Source organism: Trachurus trachurus (genome assembly GCF_905171665.1).
Source record: "Trachurus trachurus genome assembly, chromosome: 3".
Classification (NCBI taxonomy): domain Eukaryota; kingdom Metazoa; phylum Chordata; class Actinopteri; order Carangiformes; family Carangidae; genus Trachurus; species Trachurus trachurus.
In genome coordinates this window covers 38,256,344-38,271,047 of record NC_139893.1, presented here as the reverse complement: position 1 = coordinate 38,271,047, position 14,704 = coordinate 38,256,344, and the positions used below count along the sequence as shown (strand labels likewise).

The 14,704-nt window shown below is 42.2% G+C and overlaps 1 protein-coding gene across 1 annotated transcript in view; it reads left to right on the top strand.

Annotated features, from left to right (window-relative positions):
* Positions 1-6,721: 6,721 nt before the first annotated feature.
* adamts17 (ADAM metallopeptidase with thrombospondin type 1 motif, 17) overlaps positions 6,722-14,704 on the top strand; it is a gene marked incomplete at both ends in the record, with an annotated part of 178,466 nt that continues 170,483 nt past the window's right edge. The window contains 2 exons of the mRNA XM_083993041.1: positions 6,722-6,782; positions 7,254-7,645. Coding sequence (XP_083849167.1) covers positions 6,722-6,782; positions 7,254-7,645 — 453 coding nt within the window. The remainder of the gene's footprint in view (positions 6,783-7,253; positions 7,646-14,704) is intronic.

Below are 14,704 nucleotides of genomic sequence, written 5' to 3'. Positions count from 1 at the left end.
TCAAACTTGGAAATTACAGGTCGGAAACTCAGGTATCATATCAGAGCTCCAACTTTCCGACTTACGACGTCACGACAGCATCAAAACATGGCAGCCCTCGTCTTAAACGGTTAGAATTTAGACATTTGAAGTTATATGTTGAGGTTTTAATGCATATTTGTGTATTATTGCAGTAGCCTATATGAAATACGTTTATATTAAGCTGTGATTGTTGTATGGTGTGAAATTGTGGTCCTCGTATATGACGGAAATAGTAACGTTTAACTGTTATCAAGGCTGTAACATTATATGTGCACTCATCTGCGGCGTCTCCTCTCCTCCAAAATAAACACAATTTACTGCTGCATTTATTTTTCGTATTCAGCTATGAGCCACAATATGCCAAACTTCCTTCAGGTATCCATGTTTTTTTTCTTCCGAGTTCCTGCAGCGTGAACGCAATGATGTCGGAAGTCGGAAATTTCCGAGTTGGGAATTCCGACCTCCGAGTTGTTATGAACGCAACATTAGTGGAGTTTCATTTTTCCACAGTCATTAATTCACTCATATGTACCCAAATTAAGGTAAAACAAAGTTTCAAATTTGAAATGAGGCAAATATAAGGCAGATTTCGTCAAGTGTGTTTAAGTTAATGAACTTTCCAAGCGTTCTTGTTATTCTAGACGTTGGGTCTGAAGTATCCAGAGGTCCCATCTCCTTTGCATAGAACTGCTTTCACTGATGGACTGAAGCAGCACTCCATCAGTTCTTTATATTACCATCCGCTCTTGTCCAATGAATGCCTGGTATAGTTATATCCTGTTTTATTTTGAAGTTCCCCCTGTTTTGTCTTCTCGTGATTACCTCATGTGTCTCACCTGTGTTTGATCGTCCCACCTGTGTCTCATTTCTCCCTCATGTATTTTACCTCAGTCTTTTCCCATTGCCCATTGTTGCTCAGTGTTGCCTTTGTGTTCCTGCCAGTGTGTTCTTTTGTGTGCCCCATAAGTTAATAAATCACTTCACTGTGGGTCCAGTTCCTCCAGAATTGTAACATAGCCCACTTCTCCTCAGGTTGCCCTGGTTCCCTACACCTGGTTTGGACCTTGTAGAGTCTCACTGGCCCAGCTGGTACTCCTGAAACTGGTGGTATTTACTTTCTTAGTGAAGATAAACTGCTACCATTAGAAAGCTTCCTGTTTGATTGGACTGTAGATTAAAAATAATTAAAAAAAAATAAAATAAATTGTAACATGCATCATTGTAAGGTGTGAGCTGGGAGTGAAACTGTTTTTTGCTTGTAATGTGTCATTTTCCCTGAAATTGGAACATGCTGTCTTTAGACCTATATAACACAAACCATTACTTACACTGAAGACAATGAAAAATGTTTTAGTTTTTTGTGTTTTGGGACTAGGTAAGGTGTGACTCAAAGAAACAAAGACAAAATAGCATGAGGTGAAGGGACAACACAGACTAAAACTACTCAGACATTAATGCTGCGTTCGAGACAACTCAGAACTCTGGTTTTTCCGACCTACTTGCAAAAGTGCAATTGAACTCCACCTCATGTTGGAGTTCCCACTCTGGAAAGTCAGAGAAAAAAACCTACCCAGACTTTTCTCCGAGAAGTTGTCTGATGTCATTGTTTACCAGTGACATCTATTAAAATGCATTTTGAATGCCAAATACATTAAAACATTATGAAATATACAATATTTACTTACAGTTACAGATGACCTACTGATGCTGTGGAACACAGTAAAGTCATGTTGTTATTTTTCTTCAATTTTAAATAATCTGTTTCATTATTTTAAAATGCTTCTTTTTAAAATTGTTTTTGTGCCCTCTGGCCTGGTGCGTCTCGAAAGAGTTTTCAACTAGGAGATTCCGACTTCTGAATTAGACATAGGTGCAGCCTTTTTTACACAGTCTATACGGTATGTGCAGCACATTAGGGTTGGCCTGACAATGTAAAACTGTTATTGCCATTTTCATCATTACATGAAAGATTTCTACAGATTGGACAACAACAACAAAAAAAAACGAACGAAAACAACAACAACAATTTTTGCCCTGTCTCTCTAGCTTTGCCGGGAATCTAATATTTGACGAGCCCCTGTAAACTCTGACTGACTGGGACAATCAGCCCCTGCTCCCTCAAGCAGCAGTGGCAGCAGCCAGCAGGCAGGCTCCCATCAGTACAGGAGGGGTTCTGGACACAGGATGAAGAGGATAGGTACTAACTATGGTATGTCCCTACTATGCAGGGTGGCTCTTTTTTTTTTTTTTTAATTATTGGTCATTTTGAAATGTAAAAGATGAAAGAAAAAAAATATTGTTTAAAATGTAAAGGGGATGTGTCATCTGTAACTTTATGCCTTTTGGAGATCATTTCATCTTACTGCACTTGAAAATAAGAATTTTCTTCTTAATTTGCTCGCCTGGTTAAATAAAGGTTAAATAAAAAAATAAATTCCACTTGCTTAACTGTTCACATTAACAGAACTTTTGCATTCCTCACATGCAGAGGTAAACTTCCACTTCCATCATTATGAAGACCCACTGACCTGATACATTACATCCTAACCTCAACCATCACAAGCTAACGCCTAACCCTGTCCTCAACCCTGACACCAAGACCACGTTTCCATTGTATAACTTGTCCCTCTTGCTCTGTCCCCCCTCCATCCACACTGCTCTGGGTGACCCAGTTAGAATGAGACTTTGAGGGTGTGACACCCACACTCTCTCTCTGATTGGCTCTGATCAGCCACAGCCACCTGTGGTGAAAACAACATGATAATGAAATCAAAGCATTAGCCATACTGTCTTTGTCGTCTTTGCTGCAGCTGCTCTGCTGCAGATTCTGTCTTCTAACTCTGCATTTCTTTGCTGATCCCAGTCCAGCTAATCAGCTGCTGTGAGAGGAGCTGCTTCCTGTTTACACCGGCTCAAACACATGCTCAGTATACGTGATTGCTCAAGTATTTATGCATTTCGTGTGTTAGTCTACTCTGGATGTAGGTTTTGTTTTGTTTATTTAGATCCCCATTCGCTTTTGCCACGCAGCAGCTATTCTTCCTGGGGTCTTTTCATCTCAATAAATGACAAATACAAACCATTAACACACAACACATATACTTAATACATGAAAACAAAAAGACATACAGAAAACACATAACTTAAAGCAGAAGTAAGTGATATATTTGTGTTAAAGGGATAGTTCACCCTAGAATGATATTTCGCTCATTATCTACTCACCCTCATGTTGACTAAGGGCTGGAAGAATTTTCAGGGTCCACCATCCCTTCTCTGAGTTACAGGGGGTCTCGGCGTAGCAGTGCATTTCAATGCAACGGTTGCAAAGGGACACCAGAGCTCTTCGTAAAAAAACACACACAAAAAAACATCCAAATACCTCCATGCTGCTCGTATGTAATGTCCGTCTTGTCTTGTGCTGAAGCCCCAAATTGCGTAATTGTCCCGAAAAAAATTAAATAAGTCTATATTTTAAGCTTGTTTGTAGCGGAAGCTTCTCGAAGCTCCTCTTCCTGGTCCGTCCAAATCTAGCGTGATTCGCAGTAACCGCACTGACGCTGGCGTAAATCACGCGAGATTTGGACGGACCAGGAAGAGGAGCTTCGAGAAGCTTCCGCTACAAACAAGCTTAAAATATAGACTTATTTAATTTTTTTCGGGACAATTACGCAATTTGGGGCTTCAGCACAAGACGGACATTACATACGAGCATCATGGAGGTATTTGGATGTTTTTTTGTGTGTGTTTTTTTACGAAGAGCTCTGGTGTCCCTTTGCAACCGTTGCATTGAAATGCACTGCTACGCCAAGACCCCCTGTAACTCAGAGAAGGGACGGTGGACTCTAAACATTCTTCCAGCCCTTAGTCAACATGAGGGTGAGTAGATAATGAGCGAAATATCATTCTAGGGTGAACTATCCCTTTAATATAAGTCTTAAATAGTTATATCTTCCGACAGCAATCACTTACATAGAGTGTTTGGACTGAAACACGGGTCTCTCAGTCCCTCTGCTCTGCTCTGAGCCGAGGAGAAAACATTTATCGTATCCTACAGTTTTTATCCAATGAGGAGAGAGAACGGCATGCAGGGCTGTGTGTGCAGCCAAGGGACGCCGTGAATGTGGTGACGTAGGGACGAGGACTGTTATGGTGCGTTCAAGGAAACTCGTAACTCGTGTTTTTCCGACCTGTGAAGTCGTACCAGTTTGATCTGGTACGACTTCACGGGTCGGAAGTTACGAGTGGCCGTTATAGTGACTTTCACAGGTAAAACAGGTCGGAAAAACATGAGTAGGTTGCCTGGAACGCTACAAAATCGTAAGTTGTGACTTGAAGCTGTAATTTACGGTTTCAAAAGCCTGCCTGGAACGCAGCATTAGCCAAAACGACCGGATCGCTTACTTCTGCTTTAATACATACACATACAAAACAAAACATCCAAGACGAACACTTAACACACATTACCAGCTCCTACATGATTCAATCACTACACAACAAGGATGCCAAGACCCAATTTACAGATATAGGCGACTAATGGTCAAAATTACGATCGAAATAATAATCTCTTAGTTTCATTTTAAAACTAACCATATTTCTTTGTTGTATAAGGGCATTCCACTCCTTCATAGCTCTATATAATACTGTACCTTGAGAGAGTGCCTGGGTAAAATAAAATAACCTCCAGCAGCATGTTGAGTTGAATAATTATGTATGTTTGAACTAAAAGATCATTTTCTATACAAAAAGAATGGCATTTTAGTTGTTATAATATTTCTAAGAAATACCATCATTATATGACAATCTATGCCAACCAAGACTGGCATGCATTTGACAAATATTCGACCTTATTCCACACATAAGTGCAACACGTGCTGCTTTATTTTGTATAAGTTGCAGGTTAGATTGCACATTCCACTGAGTGGAAATTCCTCTTTGGTTTCACCATAGACATGTCTCACAACAACAGAACACATAGTGACACAATAAAAAACATTTCAAGGATAGAAAGTATAAAATAGCCTACAGCAATAACTGTACTTCACACATCACCCATTCAAGTACATCATTTCATAAAAGCACACCACAGTACGAATCAACTTTACAATTGTAGGTCTAAGACCTGCCTTATTCAGAGAAGCTGCTGTGCAGGGAAACCCTCAGCAAAGGAAAAAACAGGAGTAATACTAAGTAATAATAAGTACCCATAACTTATTATTCGGATATATTCTAACTATTTTTGTACGGATTATGTTACTTTCACAGAACATTACATAGGATGTGATAGGGTCCGTGTCTGTCAATTCATGTGGGTTATCACAAAAGTCAAAGAAGATCTGCCAGTCTGTTCCTCCTTTATTATAATGAAAATGTAGTCAAGTGGATGAGACCGGTTCTCGCTGAGTCATTTTTTAGGGCATTCATGCCTTTATTTTGATGGGACAGGAGTGAGACATGAAAGTAAGTAAGTAAGGAGAGGGGAGGGGTGACAGGGCAGCAAAGGGCCACAGGTCAGATTCAAACCCCTGACCGCTGCGGTCAGGACTAAGCCCATGTGGTATGCACTCTGCCAGGTGAGCCACCGAGGTGCCCCCGAGCCACAGTCTCTATGTCAATCAGAAATGTCCTCACTTTCTCACAATGTCCTCACTCTGCAGGGGAAACACTTTTTTCCTCCTCACTATAAATGCACACACATGCACTGTTAAAGTAATATTTGGGGAACTCATTTGGCCTAACTCAAACTTTACACTGCAAAAACTCAAAATCTTTTCAAGAATTTATGACTTATTTATTGTCAAAATGTCTCATTTCTAGTCAAAACTAATCTCTTTCCACTTAAAATAAGACTCATCACCTAAAAATTAACTTGTTTCTTAGATCATTTTCACTTTTTAAATTTAAATTTTAAACAAATTTTCACTTGAAATAAGTAGAAAAATCTGCCAGTGAAAGCAAGTTTTTTGTGCTTGTAATAAGGAAGAAAAACTTGCTCCACGTTAACAGATTTTTCTACTTATTTCAAGTGAAAATATGCTTGAAAGAAGCAAAAAGTGTCTAAAAACAAGCTACTTTTAATGTGATGAGTGTTATTGTAAGTATAATAAGATTTGTTTTGAGTAGAAATGACATTTTGACTAGAAATAAGACAGATATTCTTGGTAAGATATTTGAGTTTTTGCAGTGTACTTAAACCTTGACCTCATCACTAACCCCCAAATCTACACAACTTTTTTCAAATTAACACACACACACACACACACACACACACACACACACACACACACACACACACACACACACACACACACACACACACACACACACACACACACACACACACACACACACACACACACACACACTACTTAAAAGCCAGCTCTCTGCAGTTTTTCTTTTTTTTTTCCTCCACTCGAAACCACGTGTAGGGTTTCAACCCCCGGCACCGACGGACGTCTCCGCTGACCAATGAGCGCACGGGGGATATGTCGGTCAGGATTGAACCCGGCCAATCCGCCGCCGCTGGGGGCGGAGCTCAGCTGTAGAGGCGTGTCCTCCAGCTACCAAGTCGCTCCAGCTTTAATTACTGCAACTTTAGGAAAAATTGCGCAGCCCCAGTCTGTGCTAAACGCTCCTGTCCCCCCGCACCTACAAAAAGCCGCGCACCTCTTCATCATCTTCTTCTGCCCCGCTTCGCTGTACCATGCATCCCGGCCATCATGTCATCCATCTGCTCGTGTCTCTCCTTTGCATCGGGTTGACTGGTAAGTACTGACTTGAAGCGCTCTAGGCACGGGGCTCTCTCTCTGTGTGTGTTGTGTCTGTTTCTCTTAGATATAGGCCAGGTCAACTGTAGCGGAGCGGTTTCCTCCAGTGAGGCAAAGCTTTAACCAAAGTGGGAGCTCTATAGGAAGTAGACGGTGTTTCCCTCCCCCCGTTTGCTTCCTAGATAGATAGATTCCCCTCCGCTCCGACAGACAGACAGCGATCATAAAGAGTGATCAGTTCAGTAATGACTCGCACACTGTTTCTAATAGTCACAGGCTGCAAAGTTTTTGCAAAGCACTAGTTGAGCTGAGCTGTGAAGTTGAACGTGGCTGCAGCAGCGGCGGGCAGACGGTGCGGTTCCGCCGGCCGGGTTGCAGAAGGCAGCAGCAGCAGGTCAAGGAGGAGCTGTTATTTCTATATTTGCCCATTTGATGGAGGGGAACTTGTCTTTTTTTTGTCCTCCACAGTCCAGTCTGAGCTGGAGACGGATGAAGTGGTTCCCAGGCTGCTGTCCGGGCAGGAGGCGCACCTGTCCGCGGACCACACCGTCCGGCGCCGCGGTCAGCGCTCCCTGGACATCGCCGGGGGAGCAGGAGGAGGAGGAGGAGGAGGAGGAGGTGGAGGACACTCTGACCCGGATAACATCATTCTAACGCTGCCAGCTTTTGGACAGGACCTGTATTTGAACCTGACGTGGGACAGCAGGTTTCTGTCCCAGGGCTTCTCGGTGGAGGACCGGCATGGCGGGGAGCAGAGCGCGGCGGTCCGGCGCTTGTCCACGGAGCAGCTCTGCTTCTACTCTGGCTCCATCATCAACCACACGGACTCTCTGGCATCAGTGAGCACCTGTGGCGGTCTGGTAAATCCATCTTCATTTCTTGGACTGTTGATAGGTTTCATGTCATTGTATTCGAGCAGCTGAGCTCGGGACCATATTCCATTTCATGCACTGAAAAAGGCAGGTTGGATTACAGCAGCCTGGTCTGCACACACACATACACACACACACAGTCCCTGCTCAAGTACCTGTCTTATCAGTCAGTGCACTTAAACTCTTCAGTCACACTATCCAGCCAAACTCACACAACTTTATTGTAGATGCTTCCAAAGAGAAATAACTGTGGTCAGTGATGCACGTGGAGTATTTAAACATTTCAACAATCTACCAGTTGCTTTAAGAAGAGGTCACAGTCTAATCATTGTTTCAATGCTCAGGGAAAAAAAGCTTGTAATGTGACTGAGTTCAGATTCTCCAGCTGTGGTGCTCAGCGTATGATCAGGGTCTTGTTTGGAGCTTTTGAAGATCACAGAAAGTAAATAAAGGAAACCAGGTTCTATTAGCTAAAGGCATTTGATAATGCTCTTATGTAAAGTGAGTGTGGAGGTATAGGGGTCCAGCCTCAGTCCTGGTCTGGACTCTCTTCTGCAGAAACAGACCCGAGGCCAGCTCTTAAAGCAGACTCTGCTCCTTTATTTCCCCCCCTATATATCCTCAGTGACAGTTTAAGCATTGGGCTAACCTACAATGAATGACAAGATTATTGTTCTGCTGTGTACAGACAGCGTGAGTCACATGGTGGCTTTACAGTATATGGAAAAAAAAGAAAAGAAAAAAAAAGCAGCACTGGCAGCTGAACCTGTCCAGGGGGACAGAGAGTGTCCTCAGTCAAATTAGCTGGTGTCCCATTCTGAAGCTGTGTAATAACTGAATGAATCACATACTTACAGTGTGTGTATAGTGCACTATTGTGTAGCTAATGCTCTGTTTGCACCTATTGGGAAATGAGGCAAGACACAACGTCAACCAGGACTGATGCCAGTTGTAAAATGTGAGAGCTCAGTGAAAAAGCTGCTCTGTGTTTTCTACAACTCAAGAGTCCCATGAGTCATCACACCGCTGTCAACAGTTTGTTTTCTTGACTCTTTTTCAGCTGCGATTAACGTCACAGAGTCTTTTTATGGTTTGCATTGTGGGATTCATTTTTTTTACAAGATAATTCAGATAAACGTGTGTCTTATTGTTGTAGTATTTTGCAATAATAACCCCACTATATTCGGTGCCGGTAAAGAATGAATGACGCATGACAGCTGACGTTATTGATGTGTTGGCAGCGAATACGTCGGCTGTGACAAAAAACATGAGCTGCCGGCCGGGAGACGAATGGCAAATGTATGTTAGAGATCATTTAGAGAGAAAAAAAAAAGTGTCTTTAGTTACATAATTTGTCCACCAGAGAGCACTGACAAGTTTATTTTTTTTACACTGGTTAAACGTCCTCACTGTGTTTCTGGGTCACTGTAAATCAAACTTAAGAGGTCGTAATAAAAAGCAGTTGTTTTGCGTTTTGATATCAAATATCAGCGTCGGCATCAAAAATCCAGAGTCAGATGATCAGACGGTGGTAGAGACGAGTCAACAGGTTCTACAACGTTATCTCAATGGGAAATGATACATATCTCATTTTAAAGGCTGAATACAACCTATTATATTTGATGAGAACTGTGACCCAGGTTGCATCTAAAAAAGCATTACAACATAAATATATGTAACAGTGCAGTGACTAGTATGTTTCTGTCTGCAACCATGGATGGATCCTGTGGGACAGAGACACATAGATAGTTTAACTTGACTAATTTGCTTTAAAGGGATAGTTCACCCAAAATTCTAATTTCACTCAATATCTACTCACCCTCATGTCGACTAAGAGCTGTGAGAATTTTCAGAGTTATCCGTGCCGTGCAGCAGTATTTGTCCATATAATGGTTGTCAATGGATACCAACTTTCTTTGTCCAAAAAGACACATCAAAAAACATCCAAATAACTCCACACAGCTCATCTGTAATGTCCCTCTTGTATTGAAGCCCCGACATGAGAAATTGTTCTGAAAATAATTAAATAAGTCTATATTTTAAGCTTGTTAGTAGCGGAAGCTCCCAGTGTCTCAGTTCACTGCTCTTCCTGTGTCCGTGCAAATCTCGCGTGATTTGCACTGAACGGCGGAACAATTTCTCATGTCGGGGCTTCAATACAAGACGGACATTACAGACCAGCAGTATGGAGGTATTTGGATGTTTTTTGGTGTGTCTTTTTGGACGAAGAAAGTTGGTATCCATTCACAACCATTATATGGTCAAATACTGCTGCGCGGGCCCCCCCGTAACTCAGAGAAGGCACGGAGGACTCTGAAAATTCTCACAGCTCTTAGTCGACATGAGGGTGAGTAGATAATGAGTGAAATTTGAATTTTGGGTGAACTATCCCTTTAACTAAATAATGAAAGAGATTTGACTTTCTTTGTGGAGTGTGATTGTTCTCCCTGTTCCTGTGTGGGTTCCTCCCACAGTCCAAACACATGCACACTACGGGGTTAATTGGCAATTGTAAATAGCCTGTAGGTGTGAATGTGAGTGTGTTTGTCTCTTATATGTCGGCTCTGATGGACAGGCGACCTGTCCTGCCCTCACCCTGCGTCCGCTGGGATTGGCTCCAGCAGTGTATAAGCTCCTGGATGGACAGATGTCTTCAGAGTTCACCGGGGACACTCTGAAGTCTGTCCTGGGACTCGGTCTCTGAAACATGAAGGCTCCATAACGGGCTCCAAGAAATGTCATCAGCCACACACAGTGTGTGTCAGATATTGGTTTGCCACAGTTTCCAAGCTCAGAAAAAAAAAGCTGGTAGCCTCTCTGCCACGTGCACATGCTTTACTGTGTGTGTTTGATCTCCAAGTCTGACTAGCAGTGTGATCAGGCTGTCTGTATTTGTCCAGACTTCACACACACACACACACATTGGTGTGTCAGGGCAGTGCACAGTGAGCAGCCCAGATGCCTTTAAACTCAGAGTAAAGTTGTTACTGGCTGCCAGCCACCATAGACTTTTGACCTTTTTATTGCCATTTTGTTGATTCTCATTCCTCCTCTGCAGACAGCTGCTGGATGTTATTATGTTGAAAAGAAAACATTTTTAAATGTGATGTTCAGCCATTGAAAAGCTAACTAGGTCAGCCCGGGCGACTCCTTAAGTGGGAAAAGACGGTCTCTCCCATACACAAACACACCTCGCCACAAACGTATTATGGCTCGCTTGCGTGAAACTTATCTCCATATGGTCCAGGTTAAATGAAACTCTATCCAGTCACAGCCGCCGTCCTTTCCCCTGCATGTCAGTCAGCCAGACGGGCTCAGCGCACTCCAGGGCTGTCACTTTTTCAAAAAATCAAGTTCGGAGGAATCCGAAGTGGCACGAAATTCATTTGAACTAATTCAAACACGATACATGTATATTCTGCACTATGAATCTGGCTATCGTAGCGGCGATGGCCTTGATTCTGAGCCCCTGGCAGAGTGCTGAGGATAAATGTGTTGGCAGTCAGATGAGATTGTACAGTTGGCGTTGCTTCTCTTGTTTCTGGTGCCTCCGCTGCCTCTGTCAAGCTAGCAGGGGCCGGCCCTCACATTTGTTATTGTTTTAAGGAGCAGTGATTGGCGACTGGTGACCCGGGGCCAAAACAGGCCCCGTTGCAGTATTTTGATAATCTGATTTTCTTTTTTAAACCTTAAGATATCGGTCTGACAGCCCCACGTTTAGCTGTAGGTCTAATATCAGAATTTTTGGGGGTTTGCGAGGTTTAGTACATGGCACACAAGTATACATCTACATGATACATCTTTCGACTAAGAGCTGTGAGAATTTTCAGAGTCCTCCGTTCCTTCTCTGAGTTACGGGGGGGGTCCGTGCAGCAGTATTTGTCCATATAATGGTTGTGAATGGATACCAACTGTCTTTGTCCAAAAAGACACACCAAAAAAAACAAGCTTAAAATATAGACTTATTTAATTTTTTTTGGAACAATTTCTCATGTCGGGGCTTCAATACAAGAGGGACATTACAGACGAGCAGTATGGAGGTATTTGGATGTTTTTTGGTGTGTCTTTTTGTTACGAAGAACGTTGGTATCCATTCACAACCATTATATGGACAAATACTGCTGCACGGACCCCCCCGTAACTCAGAGAAGGAACGGAGGACTCTGAAAATTCTCACAGCTCTTAGTCGACATGAGGGTGAGTAGATAATGAGTGAAATTTCAATTTTGGGTGAACTATCCCTTTAATCTTGTAGAAATTAACATAAAAAAGAAAAAGAAGATACCTGCCATGCATCTGAGTTGTGTTTACCCTCATGGCAGTGACACTTATTAACAGAACCACTTCATCTTAAGTGATATTTGCCCATGAAAATATACGGAAGGATGTTATTAGTAATGCTTTATTTCAAACTGATTTAAGGAGAGATGTATTCATGATGTTTTCCTATCTATTTATTATGACTGTGTTCTATCTTGTGTGTTGATTGTGCCAGCCGCTGCTGTGTACCCAATCAATCAATCAATCAATCAATCAATCAATCAATCAATCAATCAATCAATCAATCAATCAATCAATCAATCAATCAATCAATCAATCAATCAATCAATCAATCAATCAATCAGGAAGTTCCAAAAAGTTCTGTTTCTTGCTTGACAGGATCTCTGAATAGTGAGTGTGGGCCACGGTGCTTCACAGATCAGGGACAAAGCAAATACCAGTTGAATTATTGTATTCATCAATTTACTCAATTAGTCTGTGATTGTTGTAGTTGAGGCCTGCCACCATCTAATGGATTAGAAACAGCTGGTGACTTAGTCATCATCATTTTGCTGCATGTCTATGTTGAAGAACCCTATAATTTTGAACACTGCTTCTCAAAAACTTAAAGGAGACATATTCTGCCCCCTTCCCACAAATTAAAATAGTTCCCAGGTGTCTTAAAGACATGTCTGTAACATGCTTTGGTCAAAATCCCCCAAGGATCAAACATCACAGCTCTTTTCATCCTCTCTAAACAGCCCTGTTCAGAACGGCGGCTTTCAGTGTCTGTCCCTTTAAATGCAAATGAACCACTGCTTGCCCCGCCCCTTCTACTGCTACCAGGTAGGGGTGGGGTTATGCAAATTCAAAACCTAGTTACATCACTGGAAGACAACTGAGGGAACAGCTTATAAAACCACATGGATTTTAACCTAGGGAGCCTGCACCATACCGTTTTGCTTGTCAATTCTCACATTTTGGGGCCAGAAGGCAAGACAAACACCCAAATAAAGAGCCTTCAGAAAGTGATATTTCCATAATATGTCCCCTTTAAGTATTGGACTTGGCCTGTTTTGCAGACTGACGTCCTCCTCCATTTGTGTTAATCAGCCTAGTTCAGTGATGGGGTTAAAAGGACTTGCAGTAGGTCAGTCTAAAAGCAAACAAATGAACGTGGCCTCGTTCACTTAGATTCTTGAAATCTTGAGTTCAGACGGATCGTTACTGTGCCAATATTTTTTATTTTTCACGCAAATTTGAATTAATGTCCGATTATGAATTTCAAACTGCCTGGCGCAGCTGTACTGCCCTGGCACACACACAAACACACACACTGTTCATTTGTCATGATTGCACAGTGGCACTGGTAGTCAGTTTTATTGGAGCTGTTAAATCAACAGCATGTGTTTGGCCGAGGCTCAAGCCAAGCAAAGCCTGCTGATACCTGGTCCTGGTGTGGATGAAGTGTTCTCATATTTGTATCAGAGGAGCAATAGCAGCAGTGGACAGATTGCATTGTATTACTGCCTCCAGCAAGGACCAGTGCATCTGTTCATGCAGCTGAGCAAAGTAAGATACAGATGTGGCCATAATTACTGGTGCCCTTCTACTTAAAAAAAGAAGAAGAAAAACCTCAGTACACTTCCAAAATTAGTTGGAACTGATGGGAATAATTGGCCTGTGCTGTCACTGATCTGGACATATTTGCATACAAGTGGCTTCAGAAAGTGTTCAGAGCTTATTTTCACATTTAGATTTTGACACAATAACCCAATAATAAGTCTACTTACTCAAAAAGTCAAATCTGCCATTTACAAAAATATTCAGAGCCGTTTTAATTCAACGCTTTGTAGAACCCCCTTTGGCAGCAGCGTTGAGACTTTTCTTGGGCAAGTCTCTACAAGATTTGCACACCTGCATTAGGGCAATTTATCCCATTCTTCCTCACAGCCCTGTCAGATTGGATAAAGAAAATGCCATCTTCAGGCTTCTCCACAAATGATCCCTGGGGGTTTAGGTCTGGGTATTTGCTGAGTTACTCAAGGACAGTCACAGACTTTGTGCTAAACCAACATGGTCCCATTTATTGCCCAGGTCTCAGGTCATGTGCACTCTGGAGCAGGTTTTCATCAAGGACTTGTCTTTATTTGTGACCCGATCCATCAAAATGAGTCACAGTGACCCAAATTTCAAAGTTGAGATTTTGATATCAATGGAAAGATTAGAAAATAAGCTTTAAAATGACACCCTAGTCAAAGTCATACATTTGATGGTTTTTGAGATGTGGCCATTTGAATTACGATCTTTCACTCTCTTATTCAGTTCTAAAACCTGAGAAAATTGCAGTTAAAGTTTTTGCCAGTGACTGTACCACGTGATTACACGCACCCTATACGGTCCCTTGTTGTCATAGAGGTACCATTCAATGACCCTCAGAAAGCAGGGAATCTCACAATTCAGATGCTTTTTACAGCTCGTCTCTATCATAAACGGTTCAGAAGTTGTCATGTTTTGTTGACGTTTTGTAAAACATGTGCAAGCGTTGTGTCGATTGCTACGTTCGGTTTAGCATCGTTGCTACGTTCGGTTTAGCATCGATGCTACGTTCGGTTTGGCATCGATGCTACGCTCTGTTAGCGTCGATGCTACTCGGTTTAGCATCTGTTTCTGTACCCGTCCCTGCTCGTCGTAGAGGCAACATTCAATGACCGTCGGAAAGCGGAGAATCCCGCGATTCAGATGCAGTTTATAGCTCGTCTCTATCATGAACGGTTCAGAAGATAT